General features: G+C 40.5%; 1 protein-coding gene across 1 annotated transcript in view; it reads left to right on the plus strand.

Annotated features, from left to right (window-relative positions):
* The window catches only part of MARCH5 (membrane associated ring-CH-type finger 5), a 67,470-nt gene extending 58,327 nt beyond the window's left edge, over positions 1-9,143 (plus strand). Inside the window, exons 4-6 of the mRNA XM_003783701.3 lie at positions 7,081-7,264; positions 7,398-7,564; positions 8,364-9,143. Of these exons, the coding sequence (XP_003783749.1) occupies positions 7,081-7,264; positions 7,398-7,564; positions 8,364-8,480 (468 nt within the window). The 3' untranslated portion in view covers positions 8,481-9,143. The remainder of the gene's footprint in view (positions 1-7,080; positions 7,265-7,397; positions 7,565-8,363) is intronic.
* The last annotated feature ends 11,314 nt before the right edge of the window (positions 9,144-20,457 follow it).

Raw genomic sequence — 20,457 nt, forward strand, 5'->3', positions numbered from 1 at the left:
CCTGCTGTGATTTTTTCTTCCTCTATATTCATGGCAACTAGTCTTAATGCTGACCAACCAAATGACATTTCTTATGTAGAATATCTATTTAACTTTACGTATATTTCCTATAGAGGCCTTACTTTTCCTCTTAGAAGGTAATTTCCTTGAACGTAAAATCAATTTTATACTTCTGTATTCCCTGTTATAACATGTACACAGAAACTGCCATGTAAAAGGCTTTCATAAATGTTGATTTTTGTTTGATGTGAACTGTCTAATGAGTTTCAGTACATCATCAGATCAGGGAGGTTCAGGACAATTTATTAGGATGTACAAAGGCATAGATGTTTAGAGCAGATTATATGTAATAATACAAATATATTATGCAGATGTATATTTTTTGCAAATGAGGAAATTTGAGGCCCTCTAAGATTGAGTGATTTCTCTGTAAAGCTTATTGACCATAAGAAGTGGGATGGCTTTTTTGGAGGAAGTTTTTAGGCTGGCACAATGTAAGTAAAAAAATTTTTATAACTAATGTAGCATTTTAACAGTAGGAGCCAAGTAAGAAATACAGGTTGTACCTTCTAAAAAGGGGTGTCAGCTGTATTTTGGCATTTTGAAACATGATGATGTGATTTATTCAAAAAGTTAATACTCAATTGTAGTGCTGAAAACATAAATAAATTAAAAGCCCTAATCCCAGCTTCAAGGGATATAGTCTAAGACAAAGTGTACATAATTGAAACAACTGGAGAACAGTTACAAGGTTATATAAATAAATGTGAAGAAGACTACATAATATTTCAATTAAGTGAAAGAACATTTTAAATTATGAGAAAAGTAAGGTGACTCTTAAAGGAACTAATTTGGATTGATAGAGTAGAAGAAATAATGTAAGCAGGGAAGCAAAAATTATAGTACATATATATTTATGTGTTACTATTTAGAAATCACCTTCATGTGTATTATCTCCCTTGAAAAAATTTCTTTTTTTAACCCCCAAATGAGTGAGACTAGCTATAATAAGTATGTACTGCTGTGATTTAGGCATATTGGGAGGATGGGCACGGTGGCTCATGCCTATAATCCTAGAACTCAAGCGTCTGAGGCAACTGGATTGGTTGAGCTCAGGTCATCAAGACAAGCCTGTGCAAGAGTGAGACCCTGCCTCTGGAAAAATAGCCAGGCATTGTAGAGAGCGCCTGTAGTCCCAGCTACTCAGGAGACTAAGACAAAGAGTATAGCTTGAGCCTAAGAGTTTGAATGACGCCATGCATTCTACCGAGGGCAACAAAGTCAGATTCTGTCTCCAAAAAAAAAAAAAGTATAGAGGCCAGACACAGTGGCTCAGGCCTGTAACCCTAGCACTTTGGGAGTTTGAAGAGGGAGCATCACTTGAGCCCAGGAGTTTAAGACAAGCCTGAGCAAAAGCAAGACCCCATCTCTACAAAAAATAGAAAAATTAGCTAGGTATAATGGTGCACACCTGTATTGCTCAGGAGACTGAGGTAGGAGTATTCTTGAGCCCAGAGTTTGAGGCTGCAATGAGCTATGATGCCACCACTGCACTCTAGCCTGGGCAACAGAGTGAGACCCTGTCTCCAAACAAACAAACAAAAAAGTATCAGGAAGACAACTTTACCTACCTAGGATAGGGAATGTACCCCACTATACCATCAGCAGTGGTTAGGACTTGTTTTTTCCTTTTGTTGCATAATAACTCAGTAATTCAAGTAAATTAGATTAAGCTATTAGATCACTGTTCTTTTTCCATTTTATTTCCTTTCCTTTTCCATGTACCAGTCTTAGACTCAACAGTTATTAGTTCCCTTACATTTTTACTGAAAAAACATGATTAATTTTCTTTTCCAGGCTCTGGTCTAAACACCTTTTTGACAGTTTCACTTTGTCACCCTCAGTAGAGTGCTATGGCGTCACAGCTCACAGCAACCTCAAACTCTTGGACTCAAGCCATTCTCTTGCCTCAGGCTCCCACCACAACACCTGGCTATTTTTTTGTTGCGGTTGTCATTATCATTTAACTGGCCTGGGCTGGGTTGGAACCCACCAGTCTCTGTGTGTGGCTGGCACTATAACCACTGTGCTATGGGTGCCTAGCCCTAAACACCTTTTAAGCACTGATCCTTTAATCTTTGTGACAATTTTGTGACATAGATGCTATTAATTATTTCTATTTTATTGGTTTAGATAGAGTTTACATGTCCAGTGCCACATAGCAAGGAAGAAGTTTTAGGACTCCTTAAGTAAATCTTGGTCCCAGAGGCAGCTGCAACATTTAATCCTAGAACAAAGGAAGTTTAATATCCAGTCTAGTTCCCACTTACACCTCCAGTGTGATGACAACCACCATGAGCATTGTCCCTTAATTATAGCATTTAATTATTTTTAATTCTAAGAAAACCTGCTATTTCATTGATGTTCCATACTTCTATTTAAAAGTTGAGTTGAGTTCTAATAGGCAGTACTTTAAAGCGTTGGCCTTGATTTAAACTCAGCCTTTTTGCAGGAGTGATCTGCAAGCCCACCTAAATAGGAAGATCTTTTAGCTCTTTAGCAGCATCAGTCAGTCAATCTCTTTTTCTCTAAACCTACAATTCTGTTGCGCCTTATTTTATACATGGATAACAAAGTCTTAGAGAAGGCATTCTATAGTTTTTGGATTTCATCCCAAAATTGAAGTCTTAAAAATAATCTTTTTTTTTTTTTTTTTTTTTAAATCTTGAAGCATGAAACCAGAATGTACATGATTTACAGCCAGGATTCACTAACTTTGTAATCAGGCTCATTGCTTATCCAGCTTTCATTCATTGCCCCTGAGCATGACTGTGGTGCCAAGTGGTATATTACAGGTGTTATAGTACATCATTCACAGAATGTATATTTACACGCTGCTTTGATTTGATTTTCTCTCACCTCCGAAAGACATCTGTTTAGCTCATCATTTTATCCCAAGCACGTAGGCCTATGTCTGGCACAAAATCAGTATTCAGTTGAGTGAATACATGTATGAGTGATGAACCTTAGCCCCCTTCTAACTTGCTTGAGCACAGAACATCTCTCTGTTTTATCTGTAACAAGGGAGACTATGGGCCTTTATTACCCTTTATTTGCCCTATTTCCTCATTCTTAGACCCCTGCTTGTAAGGTTTTTACTGCTACCAATAAAGAACAAATTTCTCCTTAGTATAACACATACCCGAATGTTTGCTATGTTTTATATTTCTAAGCATAAAAGAAAGAACACATAAACCCAACAAGGGATTTTTTTTTGAGACAGAGTCTCACTATGTTGCTTGCCCTGGGAGGTTTGCCATCGTCACAGCTCACAGCAGCCTCAAACTCATGGGCTTAATTGATTCTCTTGCCTCAGCTTCCCAAGTAGCTGGGACTACAGGCACCCTCCACAACACTGGCTATTTTATTTTGTTGCAGTTGTCATTGTTGTTTTTAGCTCGCCCCAGGCAGGGTTTGAACCTGCCAGCCTTGTGGTATGTAGCCAGCACCCTACCCACTGAGCTGCAGGCACCACCACAAAGAATTTATTTGCTAACATGGTGAGAATATTTAAATCACAGTTGTAACTTTAAAGTGATAATTACATTGAAAGTAAAAATTATATTTTTTGGTAAAACTCAAGCTATCTTTTCCTCTAAACTCCATGCCAACATAATAGTAATTAAAACAGAAGACTTCTGTGACCAAATGTGGGGGCTTTCCCCACACACACCAAGAAGTTGACACCAGCTAGCTGGGTATCCTTAAATTCCATTATGATACCGTCTACCTGGAGGTAGCATCATATCCCACAGCTTGAGGGCCTAGTCTCCAAAACCATACTCCACTACCACCAATCACAAATCTGGGCCTCTGGAACTTCAGACTCACCAATTACAAATTGGTTATCCTATAAACCCCTTTTAGGGTCTGTTAATTTGCTGGAGTGGCTTGTGGATCTCAGGGAACACTTGTACTGGTGTATTATAAAGGTTATCACAAAGGATACAGAATGAATTGATATATAGGGTAAGGAGTGGGGAAAGGGGACATGGAGCTTCCATGCGCTCCCTCCTAGAACTTCCATGAGTTCAGCTACCGGGAAGCTCTCTGAAGCTTGCCTTCTTTTTTTTTTTTGAGACAAAGCCTCAAGCTGTCCCCCTGGGTAGAGTGCTGTGGCATCACAGCTCACAGCAACCTCCAACTCCTGGGCTCAAGCGAGTCTCCTGCCTCAGCCTCCCAAGTAGCTGGGACCACAGGTGCCCGCCTCAACACCCGGCTATTTTTTGGTTGCAGCCGTCATTGTTTGGCGGGCCCTGGCTGGATTCCAACCCACCACCTTGGGTGTACATGGCTGGCGCCTTAGCCACTTAAGCCACAGGCGCCCAGCCAGCCTGCCTTCTTTTTTATGGAGGCTTCATTACCTAGGCATGGTTGACAACCATGTAGCAGTGTGATTAGAGGAAAACCCTATGTTCTAAACCCACCAAGACCTGTCTGTTCAGTTTCTTTCTGGCTTCTCTGTGCAATATTCTTTATTCTGGGTTATGGAGTAGTACCCTCTCTGGAATGAGGGTCTTTTGACCAAAGTCTTGCCTTGCACAAGTGAAAGCAGGACAGAAGTTCAGAGAAAGAGATTGTGTCTCCTGAGGTCTTAAGCACACCCCAGCATTATAACAAGAAATAAGGGAGTTATAAACCAGGAACCATGGATAAAAACCAATGTGTTTATCATGACACCACAACTATAAAAATAGACATTCCTGGAAAAGCATTATAAGTAAAACTATCTGGGCCAGTCTACCTTTGCCACCATGATGGAACAGAGGTTTATGAAATTTTATGACCCAGACCAGTTCACTTTAGGGCAACTCAAAATGGTCAACCTCCATGTATAAGATGTGAAATTCTATCTGGAGACACAGAAGAATATCAGATTCAATACCAACTTTTTTTTTTTTTTTTTTTTTTTGAGACAGTCTTGCTTTGTTGCCTGGGAGAAAGTGCAGTGGCTTCAGCCTACCTCATAGCAACCTCAAACTTCTGGGCTCAAGCAATCCTCCTGCCTCAGCCTCCCAAGTAACTGACACTATAGGTGTGCTACCATGCCTGGCTAATTTTTCTATTTTTAGTAAAGATAGTCTCATTTTTGTTCAAGCTATTCTCCAGCTCCTGACTTCAGGTGATACTTCGCTGAGACTCCCAGAGTGCTAGGATTACAGGCATAAGCCACTGTGCCCAGCCAATAACCTTTTTTTACTATGAGAAAGAAGCTAGTTTTCTGTGCTTTAATGTTACATCTTGTATAGATAAATTTAACCAAGTGGGAATCTGAATCATATCTGTACCTGAAATGTGGTCCTTTTCATACACTTTTTTTTTTTTTTTGAGACAGCCTCAAGCTGTCCCCCTGGGTAGAGTGCTGTGACATCACAACTCACAGCAACCTCCAACTCCTGGGCTCAAGCGAGTCTCCTGCCTCAGCCTCCCAAGTAGCTGGGACCACAGGTGCCCGCCTCAACACCTGGCTATTTTTTGGTTGCAGCCGTCATTGTTGTTTGGCGAACCCGGGCTGGATTTGAACCCGCCATCTTAGGTGTATGTGACTGGCACCTTAGCCACTTGAGCCACAGGCACTAAGCCCTTTTCATACACTTTTATAAAATGTTTTTTTACCTGGATCAAGTCTTTGGTCTAGAATTTCAATTTTCATGACTCTTTTCATCTTGACCTTATTTCCTTTCTCCTTCTAGACTACCTAAAAAGTCATCTGCTGTAATAGCTGACACAAAGACCACCTCATTTTTGGAAAAATTCTATTTACTTTGACAGGACTTTGCTTTCCTGAGTGTATATCATCCCTGGCAGCTTTTTTTTTTTTTTCCTGGCAGCTTTTAATCTTTTCTCTACTTTCCTCCCCTCCTTCCTACCTCCTTTCTTTTTCTCTCCTCCCTGTCAAGATATAGACAAGGTCCTTTTCAATCCTTTCTTCCTGGATTATTTCTCACGTGTGATCAGAAAAACTATAAAATTTTGGATAGGAGATATCCAAGCTGTTGCCTCACTTTGTGATACCTGGGTGGGCTAGAAGCCCAAGACTGAAATAATCTCCTTCTCCTGTCATAACTGCCGAGAATAATTCCTCAGAGAATTATGTTTAATTTATGAGCGGTTGTGACTTTTGGCTAAAGGGAAGTCAATTGATAAATTTCAGAAAAATTCTCTAGTCAGAAGTAAGACACTCACCAAAAGAATGGAGATATGAGACAATTGTAAGGCCGAGAATAAAAAGGATTTTGCAGGGTGGGAATGTAGAAATTCATGAATGCCAATTTTGTCCTTGCCTTCTGGGATCTAAAGCAATTAAGAAATAGTTCCAAGACCCAAATAGGGATGCGAAAGGACTGTATTAGCTTAATTATCTCATGGTAGGATTACCCTAGAGTTCCTGGGTTGGGAAAATGCCAAAACTAGACTTCCTACTACAGTTCCCCATATCTGGACATTGAGAGTGCACTTTAGGGGAGAGAGAGAGTTCCACAGAGCAGACAGTTAGCCAGCCAGAGACATCACGCCTTATCTAACTTACCACTGAGTAAGAAGAAAGAGCCAAAGAGAAGTGGGCTTTGGGGCCATTTCTTGAAGGCTATTCTTGCCCTTTGGCTTGCTATGCTTAATCTCCTAGAGAGATTAGGAAAACAGATGTTCTCCTAGAAGACAAACAGGACCTAGTATATTTCCCAGTCCCACAGCCCAGACTGACCCAAACAAATAAGAGGAGTAGAAACAACTAGAGGCTCTGACCCCTCCATTGAAATCTAGTCCGTGTGGGTCAGCCGTTTTTAAAGGTTTTTAATCCTAATATAATATGAAATAGCTTGGGAACTTTGCTTTTTCCTTGAATGAGAGACATTTCTTATGAATAAATCAGGACTGATAGCTTTCTAGCTTATTTTTAAAACTTTTAGATTCATTATGTATTCTTTTAAAAGTAAGCATTTTTTATAAAATGAACTGAGCTCAAATACACATTTCATTAGATAATGCACTGATTCTAGCAAATGGTATCTGTTTTCACAGGTTGTAGGCCATAAAGAAGGTCTGGATGTTATGGAGAGAGCTGATCCTCTATTTCTTTTAATTGGACTTCCTACTATTCCTGTCATGCTGATATTAGGGAAGATGATTCGCTGGGAAGACTATGTACTTAGACTTTGGCGCAAATACTCAAATAAACTACAAATTTTGAATAGCATATTTCCAGGTAAAGACCTGAATTCTAGTTAATAAAATATGCCTAAATGATGGAGTAAAAATATAACATGCTTTTAAGAAATGTTTGAAGATATTCTAGTTCTTCTGATTTATAGACTAATACACTGCGTTTTTATCTTTAGGGATTGGTTGTCCTGTTCCTCGAATTCCAGCAGAGGCTAATCCTTTAGCAGATCATGTCTCTGCTACCCGAATTTTGTGTGGAGCCCTTGTCTTTCCTACTATTGCGACAATAGTTGGTAAATTGATGTTCAGTAGTGTTAACTCTAATTTACAAAGGACAATCTTGGTAAGATGGCTTTAATACTTTTTTCAAGTGACATGCAAAAGAGAATGAACTATTTGTTTTAAAAAGGTGGAAGACTGTAAATATTTGGTCTTTGGCTTCTGTGCCTTTTGTCTGCATTTGATCCCCACTGTCATTCAATAGTTTGGGTGAAAATAAAAAGGGGAGCAACCAGTATAGCAGTTCTGGTCTTCCAGAACAAAGCTGGGGGCAGTTTATCTCTCAGAACGTGCATGAATTGTTAACTCCCCTGGGTCTTGCCAGTGGGATTTTGGTGAAGAGCTTCTGCTCTGGGGTCAGACTACCTGGTTCAAATTCAACCACAGAAATTGCCTTACTGTAAACCTTAATCAAATTTCTGGACTTCACTGTCCCTCTAGTATGGAGGCTACCTCTAGTATAGTAGCTACCTCAGGATTATCATGAGGATTAAATGAAATACATATTAGCATATAGTAAGCACCCGAGTTGTTTGCTGCTGTTATTATCATTCCCACTTTTCTCCTGTGGTGGCAGTCTGCACATAGTGCCCTGGCATTCTCCCTTCTATATCAGAATGGATGTAGAGTTAAGTGGAAGGAGGATTACTCAGATGGAAGCCATCACTGTCCTCTGTTACCTGTAATATCTCCCTCTCCACCATTTCACCTCTTACAAGGAAAGAAAAACTATTTCATTTGCAGTCATTTGAATTAGTTTACCACCAAATCCTATGTCTTTAGTGATCTAAGTAAAATTTGTTTTATTATTAGGTTTCTCTAAGCCTGCATTACAGAAAGCTAATTTTTCCTTTTTATTTTAGGGTGGAATTGCCTTTGTTGCCATAAAAGGAGCATTTAAGGTTTACTTCAAACAGCAGCAATATTTACGTCAGGCACACCGCAAAATTCTAAATTATCCAGAGCAAGAAGAAGCATAAAACTGACTTCTAGTTGTTCTTCAGTCCTCTCATCCTTACGAATCTGTTGTCTTGTTTTGATTCCATCATTAATGCACTTGTGGAGACTTGTGATAAGCTGCTGCTCCTATATTTTTTAAGAAATATAATAAAGCACTTAGGGCAGGGGAAATCGTCTTCAGTAATCACGGAACCTAAGGATGTGATTTGTTTTCATTGTCTTGTATGTACTTCTTTTACAACAGTCATCTGAACATCGTAGCATGGTATACTTGGGTTTTGTTCATATTTTCTCCAGACAGGAATGTAAAGATCAAACAGTGCAAATATTAAAAAATGCACATGCTATTTTATTCAAATGCCTCTTTTGTACATGTTCATGTTCAGTGTTTTCTTAAAATCAGCAACTCATTGAAAATACTATAAGGATTTTTCTCACTGGCATAATTTGATTACATACTAAACAGGAGCCTATGTTAATATGAGGAAAAGTAAACCAATTAGTTATAAATGAATAACAAACTAAAAATGTATGTAAACACTCAAACGATTACCTGAACAAATAAGACTTTGTCGTGTTTTCCTTAACCCACGTAATGTCCTCCAAAATATGTAGGGTAAAAATTCACAGGGCTTCCAGATCACTTTTTCACTATTAAATTTTATGTATATAATGGTGACATCAAAGTTCATAACGTAATTTTAACTCATACAGGTCTTGATTACCGCGTGTGTGTGTGTGTGTGTGAGATCAGATCCTTCCATCTCTGGAATAGGGTTTTTAAATCCATATTTCTAGAAATTAGAGCTGCCAGTTTATAGTAGTTTGAATAGAATGATTTGCAAAAAAACAAAAAAATCAATAAAGTTACTTTCCTCTTCCACTCTGATTTAGTTATTTAGCTATTTGTTGATCACCTCTTACCTGCCCAGGCACTGTGCCCAGTGCTGTGGGATACAGTGGTGAACAAGACAGACTTCGTCCCAGCTCATACAGAGTTCACAGTCTAGTTTCAACAGTAGAAAACCAGCAGTGAATAAAACCAAGGTGAGGCCTTGAGCTCTTTGTTTTTATAACAGTCAATGAGGAGAAAATTATGGAAACAATAAGTCTTTAGTAAATACTGAGGTCATTGTTTTTGATTTAAGTCAGTTTATTATAGAAGACCAATACTAATATTTCTAGATTTTAATTGCTTGTCATATTGATGAGGCTAGCACCTTAATAATCACTGTTTAACTAGTTTTGTATACATTTTTCAAAATCAATTATTTATTTTAAGCCATTATCAATAGAGTGGCCATTTTAATGTTCAGCAATCCAGATGGTCTTGCAGTTATTTTTAGTTAAAATTAAATTTTAAAAAGATACTTCCAAAAACCCTATTTATTTTCTTGTTCACAGTATCTAGTGCATGACAATAGTAAATGTTTCCCCTTACTGACAAGTGGCCACTTTAGGAGTGTAGCAAATATAGATTGAGCTATGTTTGATTGCAATAATGTATGTTAACTTAAGTAATTAAAGCCTAGTACCTTTCTAAATTATGAAATGTCTTAATTTTGAGTTATAACATGTTTATATGAATGGCTGTTGAACATTCAAAGTTGTATTATTCGGGGAGAAAGGGAAGTTTTGACTTACAGGTGAGCCTTATTAAGAACACTGCTATAGTTCTGAAGGGAAAATATAAAGTATGATTATATATTAAAAAACTTAGATTATAAAGTTATAATTACAAAATATATTTATTGGCTTGTCTTTAATTTTTAATGTGAAAAAATACACTAAATCGACATTTCTTGCATCATTTTTCTCATAGAACAACTTTCAGGCAGTTTAACTAAAGTTATGCAAGCACACAGTTTCCTATTCACTACTTTAATGGCCAAGATGGGGAGTAGCTGCTTGGGTTTACTGGCATCAGGGCTTAGGAGGGCTGGGAGAGGGAGGGATTTCTAGGGATAGCAGGAGGAAACTGCAAGTGCCTGAGGACCAGAGTTGCCTCTACCCCTGGAATTGAACACTTAAATCTAAAGAGCCTTAGCTCAAGAAATACCATGTGCCAGTCTTTCCAGAAAGGCGAACTGCCAGCTGTGAAACAGCAAAAGAACTTGGGCAGACTTCAAGTTGGATGGACCTGGGTTCCAAACATAATTCAGCATTTAATAATAAGCTTACATATGACCTTGGCCAAGCAACTTTTCAGCTGCAGTTTTCTTCATCTCTGAATTGCAAATAGTCTTATCTCAGAAGACTATTTCTGGGATTAACTGAGAAATTAAAGAAACAGAGGCACTTTAGGCCCCAAATGGCCCCAACAGAGCAGTAGATGTTTCTTAATCACTAAGTAGTCTGTTTGCACTCTAGGAAAAGTGAATGAAGAAGTAAAAGAAAGGAAGTTGGGGACAAATTAAAGGGATGATGTAGACTTGTGGGTGGGTGGGTGTATTTTGTTCTCCAGTTTTCATATTGCTCTATTGTTATTTCTAGAAACTTTAATGTTTTAAGCCTCTTTTATAAAATTCAATGATGACTAGTAGAATTTTGTTCTTTGCAGAAGTTAACTTATCTCTATTCAAAGTGGCTGAAAATATTGTTTATCATTACATGGTTATCAAATGACTGTGAAGAATATAAAATTAAACTAGTGACTTAATTAGTCACTTGCCTTGCTAACTTTGCTGTGATTTTTTTTTCTTAAATGTCTTGTTTTTTAATTTAGCAGACTGTCTTAATACTGGCTGGATTAGGTTGAATAAACAATTTTTATGTTCTCCAGGTTTACTTTGTTGAACAAATCCCAGAACAGTTCATTAATTCTGTACCTACTTTTTTTTTGTTCTTTGTCTTCCAGTATCTTGTATTGGAACATGATTCTCTTTATCACAACAGCATACTGGTGAGACCTTTTTTGTTTTTTTAGTAGATTGAGAAAGAAGCAGATACTGGTATGAGTTTAAGTAAAAATCTGAATTTTTCAAGCCCGAATAGAGGATTTGTCTTAATTTTGAAAGCAGGACACCCTAAGTTCCAAGTATGTTCTAATGATTAAAATGTATTCCCCCACCCTCAGAGCTTCTTGGACTGAATATGAGACACCCAGCTAGACAGGATCTGTGACTGATCTCATGCCACTGGATCAAAGTGTATTCCAGTGGGTTGAGAACACAAATGCTGCTTCTGAGATACTAAGAACTGTAAAATTTCTGAAATAGATAAAATTATCTAAATGAGTAAATCAAATAAAGGAAACTTCCCAGGGCGGGGCTTGGTAGCTCATGCCTAGCACTCTGGGAGGCCGAGGTGGGTGGATTGCCTGAGCTCACAGGTTCAAGACCAGCCTGAGCCAGAGACCTAGTCTCTAAAAATAGCTGGGCATTGTAGTCAGCACCTGTAGTTCCAGCTACTAGGGAGGCTGAGGCAAGAGAATCACTTGAGCTCAAGAATTTGAGGTTGCTGTGAGCTATAATGCCACAGCACTCTACCAAGGGCCACAAAGTGAGGCTCTGTCTCAAAAAAAAAAAAAAGCTTCCCTTTAATCCATGGGGATTGTATTGATTCTAGGTTATATCATTACCCCCAGTTGAGAGGCAGACTAGCAGAGGAGATATGGCACAGAGTGGAACTGTCCTGGATGCATAGTCTATCTGATACTTAGTTGTAGGACAAGTAAATGTTACCTCTCAGACCCTTGGTTTCCTCAAAATTAAGATTATAAAATATATCTCCTGGGTTACTGTGAGGATTAAGTGAGATTCTAGACAGAGTTCGACATATAGGAGAACTAAACTTGTATGAATTTAAGTACATAATAGGGGTTTATTTGCCCATAACCTTTCTTCTGTTCACTAGAATCTCATGGTTGCTGCTTCTCTACTGCCTGACACCTGATATGCCTGTTAGAAATGGTAAGGGTGGTAGGCTGTCTTAATTACCTTCCTGAAGCGATGATACTAACCAAGGAGAAGGAAGGAAGGTTTGCAGCTGACTACTTGTGGAGGCCTTGTGGGTAAGCTATGGAGGCAGACCATCATTTTGGTCAGTTCTACATGGATTTATGCATTTTACTGAAAACTGCCAGGCCAAGTGTGCTGTATGTGAACAACATAAACAACTCTAGTAAATGTTGACCTATATATGCACCAAGTACTGTGCTAAGTCCTGGGGTAAAATGGTGAGCAAACCCCCCCTTTGAGATGTTCAGAGTCTTAGAAGTGCTCAACCAATCTGACTTTGCCATGTGATGTTATTGTTAGCACAAGAACATAAGACCAACAGGGTGACAATTTTTTACTTTTATTTACTATTGTATCCCAGCACAAGAACAGCACCAGTACATGCTGGGGCATGCTAAACATTTTATGAAGTTGAAAAGAAAGCATTCATTTAAGATCAGAATGTGTATCTTGGCTGGGTGAGGTGGCTTACACCTGTAATCCCAACACTTTGGGAGGCCAAAGTGGGAGAATCACTTGAACCGAAGAATTAGGAGTTTGAGACCAGCCTGAGCAAGAGACCCCTGTCTCTACAAAAAATTAACAAAATTAGCCAGGTGTGGTGGTGTGCACCTGTAGTCCCAGCTATTCAGGAGGATCACTTCAACCCAGGAATTTGGAGTTGCAGTGAGCCATGATGACTACAATTGCATTCTAGCAGGGGTGACAGAGTAACACCCTATCTCAAAAAAAAAAAAAAAAAAAAAAAAACTAGTTCTTTTTGAGTTTCTAAAATGGAAATACAGTTTAACCCTTTTTTTATTTTTGCCAGTTTTTATTTTGCAATAAAACAACTTTAAAAAGATATAAAACCACTGTAAATTGGGTAATTAACCATGAAAGGTACAAACAACATTAAACAACAGGCTGACTTCAGAAAGAACCACCTTGACCTGACCCTATCAGACTGTCAAAGTTTCTGATAAGTTTAACACCTGGAACCAGCAAGAACAGCAAATGAGCTGCCCACTGGCTCACTTTCAGGGAGCCACTGGGATGCCTCTACTGAAAGCCACCTAAGGGAATGAAGCACTGTCAGCATTTTGCTGCCCTTGTAATTCATCCAGACAGAGAAATAAACTTATCATTGGGATCTGCTTGGTAGCTCACAGACTAGAAGTAAACATTAGGAATTTGGGCATGCTGTGGTTGAAGGAGGGCTCAATGTTTAGGCCAATCACTATTTCCCAGTAATGCCTGCAAAGTAGAAATCTTTCACAAATGTCGTCTTCACTTCAGTGACCTCCTTCATGCAGATAAGATTATCTTGAACTATAGTAGCCAGGGCTTCCTTTTTTTTTTTTTTTTTTTTTTGCAGTTTTTTAGCCACAGCTGGGTTTGAACCTGCCACCTCCAACATGTAGGGCTGGTGCCCTACTCCTTTCAGCCACAGGCGCCACCCTCCTTTTTGTTTTTGTTTGTTTGTTTGTTTGTTTTTGTTTTGAGACAGAGTCCCACTATGTCACCCTCGGTAGAGTGCTGTTACGTCACAGCTCACAGCAACCTCAAACTCTTGGGTTTAAACAATTCTCTTGCCTCAGCCTCCCAAGTAGCTGGGACTACAGGCGCCTGCCACAATGCCTGGCTAATTTTTTTGTTGTAGTTGTTTAGCTGCCCAGGGCCAGGTTTGAACCCCTCACCCTCAGTGTATGTGGCTGGTGCCATAACCGCCAGGGTTTCCATTTCAATTTTTGAAAAATGCTACCACCTCAAAGCCTTTGAACTCAGAATATCTGCCTAAGTAGGGTAATATGCCTGATGGTAGGCAGACAAAGGATTTTTTTTTCCTCAAACAAATTCAAAAGCACTATTATTGTTTACTCAAAGGAAAAGACTAAAACTGTGGGCTTTTCTCTATTTCCTTCATTAGCAAAATCCTGACCACTTTGCCATCCACTTAATCTGTATACTTTAAGATTTTCAGAAATCTACACTGTGGATACTCAACATGACCTTGAAACATGGCATGAGTAATGAAGTATTCCTTTTTTTTAAGACAAGAGTCTCACTCTGTTGCCCTGGGTAGAGTGTCATGGCCTCATAGTTCATAGCACCCTCAAGTTCCTGGGTTCAAACTATCCTCTTTCCTCAGCCTCCTAAGTAGCTGGGACCATAACACCTGGCTAGTTTTCTATTTTTAAGTAGAGACGAGATCTCATTCTTGCTCTGTCTGTTCTCCAGCTCCTGAATTCAGTCAATCCTCCCTCCTCCCAAAGTGCTAGGATTATAGGTATGAGTCACGGTACCCAGCCTGAAGTACATTTTTTTAAGTAAGTTTTTTGTAAATTGAAATATACTTACACAATTATATGTGAAGATCATAGGAGCACTATTGACAATAGCCAAAAAGTGGAAACAATGCAAATGTCCATCAATTGATAAGTGAATAAACAAAACATGATATATCCACATATTGGAATATAATTCAAGCACAAAAAGGAATGAAATACTGGATGCATGCTACAACATGAATAAGCCTTTTAAAATGATGCTAGGTGAAAGAAACCAGACATAAAAGACCACACATATGATCTATATCAGTGGTTCTCAACCCTCCTAATGCCTCTAATACAGTTCTTATGGGCTGCAACCCACAGGTTGAGAATCACTGATCTATATGAAATTTCCAGAATAAACAAATTGAGGGAGACAAAGTTGCCAGGAGTTTGAAGGGAACATGGGAAGTGAGTGCTAATAGGTACAGGGTTTCTTTTGGGGGTGTTGTTTGCACAGTTCTATGAATGTACTAAAAACCATTGAACTGTATACTTCAAAGGATAAACTTTATCATAAGTGAATTATATCTTTTTTTTTTTTTGATACAGGAGACTCAAGCTGTCTCCCTGGGTAGAGTGCTGTGGCATCACAGCTCACAGCAACTTCCAACTCCTGGGCTCAAGCGAGTCTCCTGCCTCAGCCTCCCGAGTAGCTGGGACCACAGGCGCACACCACAACGCCTGGCTATATTTTTTGGTTGCGGCCGTCGTTGTTTGGCGGGCCCGGACTGGATTCGAACCTGCTACCTTGGGTGTACGTGGCTGGTGCCTTAGCTACTTGAGCCACAGGTGCTGAGCCTGAATTATATCTTAATAAAGATTTTTTAAGGGGATTACATGGTACAGACAAAAGCTAAAGAACAAAACTAATTCCTCTAGAGAAGTTAGGACAGGCATTCCAAAATATGAAGAGCAGAACTAATTCCTCTCTGAGTTAGGACAGGCATTCCAAAATATGCCAACTATATATGCCATACTGAAGCACTTGAACTTTATGCTAAAAGCTATGTTTTGTAGTTCCTAAAATATTGCTGAATATTGATTTTGGGGGGGTGGTGGTGGAGGGACAATTGCCTTGGGTAGAGTGCTATGGTGTCATAGCTCCCAGCAACCTCCAACTCCGGCTCAAGTGATCCTCTTGCCTCAATTTTTCCATTTTTAGTAGAGCCAGGGTTCTCGCACTCAGGAGCTCAAGCAATCCACCTGCCTTGGCCTCCCAGAGTGCTAGGATTACAGGGGTGAGCCACCATGCCCAGCCTGAATGTTGATTTTTTAATAGATTTGTACAAATTAACAGCATTCACCAGCCACTGTGATACACTTTGAACCCTTGAAAGATGTGTCCTGCATAAATATGGACTATCTCTAGCTTAAAATTTGCAAGAAACAATCTCTAGCTGGAACTGAAAGGTAACAAGTTCAAGATCTTTTAGTATGGCGCAGCAAGCTGTAGCTCAAGCAGCTAAGGTGCCAGCCACAAACACCAGAGCTGGTAGGTTCAAATCCAGCCTGGCCTGCCAAACCACAATGACAACTACACCCAAAAAACAGCCAGGTGTTGTGGCAGGCACCTGTAGTCCCAGCTACTTGGGAGGCTGAGGCAAGAGAATCACTTAAGCCCAAGAGTTTGAGGTTGCTGTGAGCTGGGATGCCTTGGCACTCTACCCAGGGTGACAACTTGAGGCTCTGTCTCCAAAAAAAAAAAAAAAGAAAGAGATCTTTTAGTAATACACATTTATTATTATGTTGATAATTACCTGAATACGGCTTGGCAGCCCATGCACAATGGTTATGGTGCTAGCCACATGCACTAGGCTGGCAGGTTTGAACCTAGCCCGGGCCTGCTAAACAATGACAACAACTACAACTACAACTGCCCATTGTGGCGGATACCTGTAGTGCAAACTACTTGGGAGGCTGAGGCAAAAGAATCACTTAAGCCCAAGAATTTGAGGTTGCTGTGAGCTGTGACCCCAAGGCACTCTACTGAGGACAACAAAGTGAGATTTTGTCTCAAAAAAAAAAAAAAATTACCTGAATAAATAATACGCCAAAAATGAAACACCCATACTTCCAAAAAGGTTGTATTAATTTGCAGTCCCACCAGTAGTGTTAAAGTGTTCCCTTCTCTTCACATCCATGCTAGAATCTGCAGCTTCAGGACTTTGTGATGTGGGCCATTCTCACTGGAGTTAGGTGATATCTCAGGGTGGTTTTGATTTGCATTTCTCTGATGATTAGGGACAATGAGCATTTTTTTCAAATGTTTGTTAGCCTTTCATCCGTCTTCTTTAAAGAAGCTTCTATTCATGTCTTTTGCCCAGTGATATATGGGATTGTTGGGCTCTTTTTTTTGTTGATTAATTTGAGTTCTCTGTAAATTCTAGTTATCAAGCTTCTGTCCAATTCATAACGTGTAAATATCTTTTCCCATTCTGAAGGTTGTCTGTTTGCTTTGGTTGTTTTCTCGTTAGCTATATTAGATCTCCCATTTGATCCTGCAATCCCATTACTGGGCATCTACCCAGAAGAAAAAAAATCATTTTATCATAAGGACATTTGCACTAGACTGTTTATCACAGCTCAATTTACATTCACCAAAATGAATGCCCACCAACCCAGAAATGGATTAATAAGCTGTGGTATATGTACACCATGTAATACTATTCAGCCACTAAAAAAGATGGAGACTTCACATCTTTTGTATTAACCTGGATTGAGGTGGAATGCATTCCTCTTAGTAAAGCATCACAAGAATGGAGAAGCAAGAATCCAGTGTACTCAATTCTAATGTGAAGGCAAGGAATGACCTAATACAAGATGATGGGATTGGGAATGAGGGAGCCAGGAAGGGGGTCACGAAGTATGGCACACCTCTTGGGGGTGGGACACGATTATGAGAGGGAATTTACCTAACAAATGCAACCAGTGTAACCTAATTTTTGTACCCTCAATGAATCCCAAACAATAAAAAATAATGAAACATCCCCAAATGTACAACTTTTGAGCATAATCTTGTGAATTTTTACAAAATGATGACATCAGTTCAGGTTCAGTCAGGAGAGAGAAATCACAATAGTGATTTGAATAGAAAAAGGTAATGTATAAAATGATTAACTATTAGTTAAATGCTAATAAGAGTAAAAGAAGACTCAGGAACCTATTGGGGAGCAAGGGCAGTAGCTACTACCTCTCTAGGTTAAGGGAGACTGAAGAAACAAAGGACTAGGAGAGGACCTCTTCCTCCAGAGCTCTTTGATTTATCTTTACTTTTTTTTTTTTTTTTTGAGATAGAGTCTCACTTTGTTGCCCTCAGTAGAGTCCTGTAGCATCATAGCTCATAGCAACCTCAAACTCTTGGGTTCAAGCGATCTTCTTGCCTCAGCCTCCCGAGTAGCTGGGACTACAGGCGCCCGCCACAACGGCTGGCTATATTTTTATTGGGGGGGGGGCAGGTAGAGGGGAGAGGGTCTCACTTTTGCTCAGGCTGGTCTGGAACCTGTGATCTCAGGCAATCCACCCGCCTAGGCCTCCCAGAGTGCGAGGATTACAGGCGTGAGCCACCACATCTGGCCTTATTTTTACTATTTAAGACCTTTATTTATAGGTGCTTGCATTCTCTTAACTTAAAAAAAAACAAGTTGTAAATTTGTTCTTTAAAAATCTCAGCTTGACCAGATTAGCAATTTAAAAACTTTTTTTTTTTTTTTTAGTAGAGACAGAGTCTCACTTTATCACCCTTGGTAGAGTGCCGTGGCGTCACACAGCTCACAGCAACCTCCAACTCCTGGGCTTAAGCGATTCTCTTGCCTCAGCCTCCCTAGTAGCTGAGACTACAGGGCAGCAATTTAAAAACCTTTAATGACACATTGAAAAAAAATCAAAAACACGTTTATCATTACCATTAAAAATACATCTTTAGGTAAAAGTAATAAAACTCCATGTTGCACAGATAGTGCAAATACTTCTATTTATCTAGTCAACGGGAAAAAAGCAAGTACTCAAGGGCTTCAGCTCCGAGCGCGTTTCTTATTGCTGGAATTTCATATTCATTTCTTCTTGCGGGATGATGTAGCGATGGTAACCCGGCATCAACTCAGCCCCGCCTCGCTCAGCCCCGGGAACAGGCGAACCCTCAGCTGGTGCATGGCCTGCTTTTGTCTCTCAGCCATCTCTGTGGTTGAGGGTTTTCCGGGCGTCTGCGTTGGTAACCCAAGTTGCGGCGGCGCCACGCCGAGGCGGCTGCTGACCTTGCGTCTAGCCTCTGTTCACCTTACTATCTTCCCGGCGTCCTCTCCAAGCTGTCTTTCGCGAGGACGGCCCCTGCGGGATGCTGGTCTGCAGCCGGGATACCCACCCTGCCTCTCCCCTCCACCTCTGCTCCTGCGCGCCTGGCGTCCGCACCCTCCACTCCCTCTCCCGGCACTGGGGGTTGGAACACCGGCCTGCGCCCCTGGGGGCTGCCTGCGGGGCGAGGTGCGGGGGCTCCCTCCCTCTCCCCACTGTCACCGCCTCTGAAATTCTGCTGGTAACTGCGTGGGGAACCCCTGCGACCTGGATGGCATCCACAATGGCTACGATCTGCTGCAGATTCAGTCCCTTGAGCTGGAACTCCGTCAGGGCCGTGACGTTTGCACCTTTTTCTCCTTCAACAGCATAGAACTCCACGGTCGCTCCATCTTCGGGGGGTCATTCCTTATGACCTGGTATACGGATAAATCTTCCTTAGTGTCATTCTCGCTGATGCAACCATATCCCATATCTTACACTGACCATCTTACTGTTTCCAAAGACTTCGTCCTGACAACCTTCTTGTCTCTGCCGTGGGCGCCACCAATGTGCCCAGGGCCAAGTGACCCCTGCCCCCTGCGCCCACGCTGCAGCGATGGTGACTGGGCCCCGCCAGCCGCCGGACTGCGCCAATCTTTGGGGATTCGCGCTCGCTCCCAGCACGGCTGGACGGAACTGCTCAGACCTCTGGCGGCTACCGCAGGAACTGTGTCTGAGAGATGATTTGGTTAACAGAGATGGCTCCTAAACAAGAAAAAATGACTCCACTTTCCTCCTAGCTAGAGAAAAGTAAAAATCCATTTGAGACCCCATTTTTTATATATCAAATGAGCAAAAAAATTCGAAATTTTAACGAGATACTGGGTTGGGTATGGCTGTGTAGAAACAGGCATTTTTATGCCTCATAGCTGTGTGTAAATTAGTATGCAGGGCAATATGACATTGTCAAAATTAAAAATGCATGTGCCTTTTGACTCAGCAGTTCCAATTCTAGGGATTTATCTTAAACTCTTCTTGCACTTGAGTACAGCAATGTAGCTACAAGATAATTTGCTGCCCCAGTGTGCATAGTTACAAGAAGTTGGATTCTTAGTAAGTGTCGGTAAAGGAATTATGATACATTCATAATGAAATACTATGCAGCTGTAAAAAGAATGAAAGAACTCTTTACATACTCATATAGAAATATTGATAAAAGGAAAAAAGTCAAAAGGCAGAGCAGCGCTCATGACTAGTGAAAAACAGGGAGTGGAGGAACCCACATATTTGTTAATGCCTAAAAAGTCTTTCTGAAGGCTCGGCGCCTGTAGCTCAACCGGCTAAGGCGCCAGCCACGTACACCTAAGGTGCCGGGTTCGAATCCAGCCCGGATCCACCAAACAACAATGATGGCTGCAACCAAAAAATGGCCAGGCATTGTGGCGGGCACCTGT

The sequence above is a fragment of the Otolemur garnettii genome, unplaced genomic scaffold (assembly GCF_000181295.1).
Source record: "Otolemur garnettii isolate 467f Iridium unplaced genomic scaffold, OtoGar3 scaffold00008, whole genome shotgun sequence".
Taxonomy (NCBI): Eukaryota; Metazoa; Chordata; class Mammalia; order Primates; family Galagidae; genus Otolemur; species Otolemur garnettii.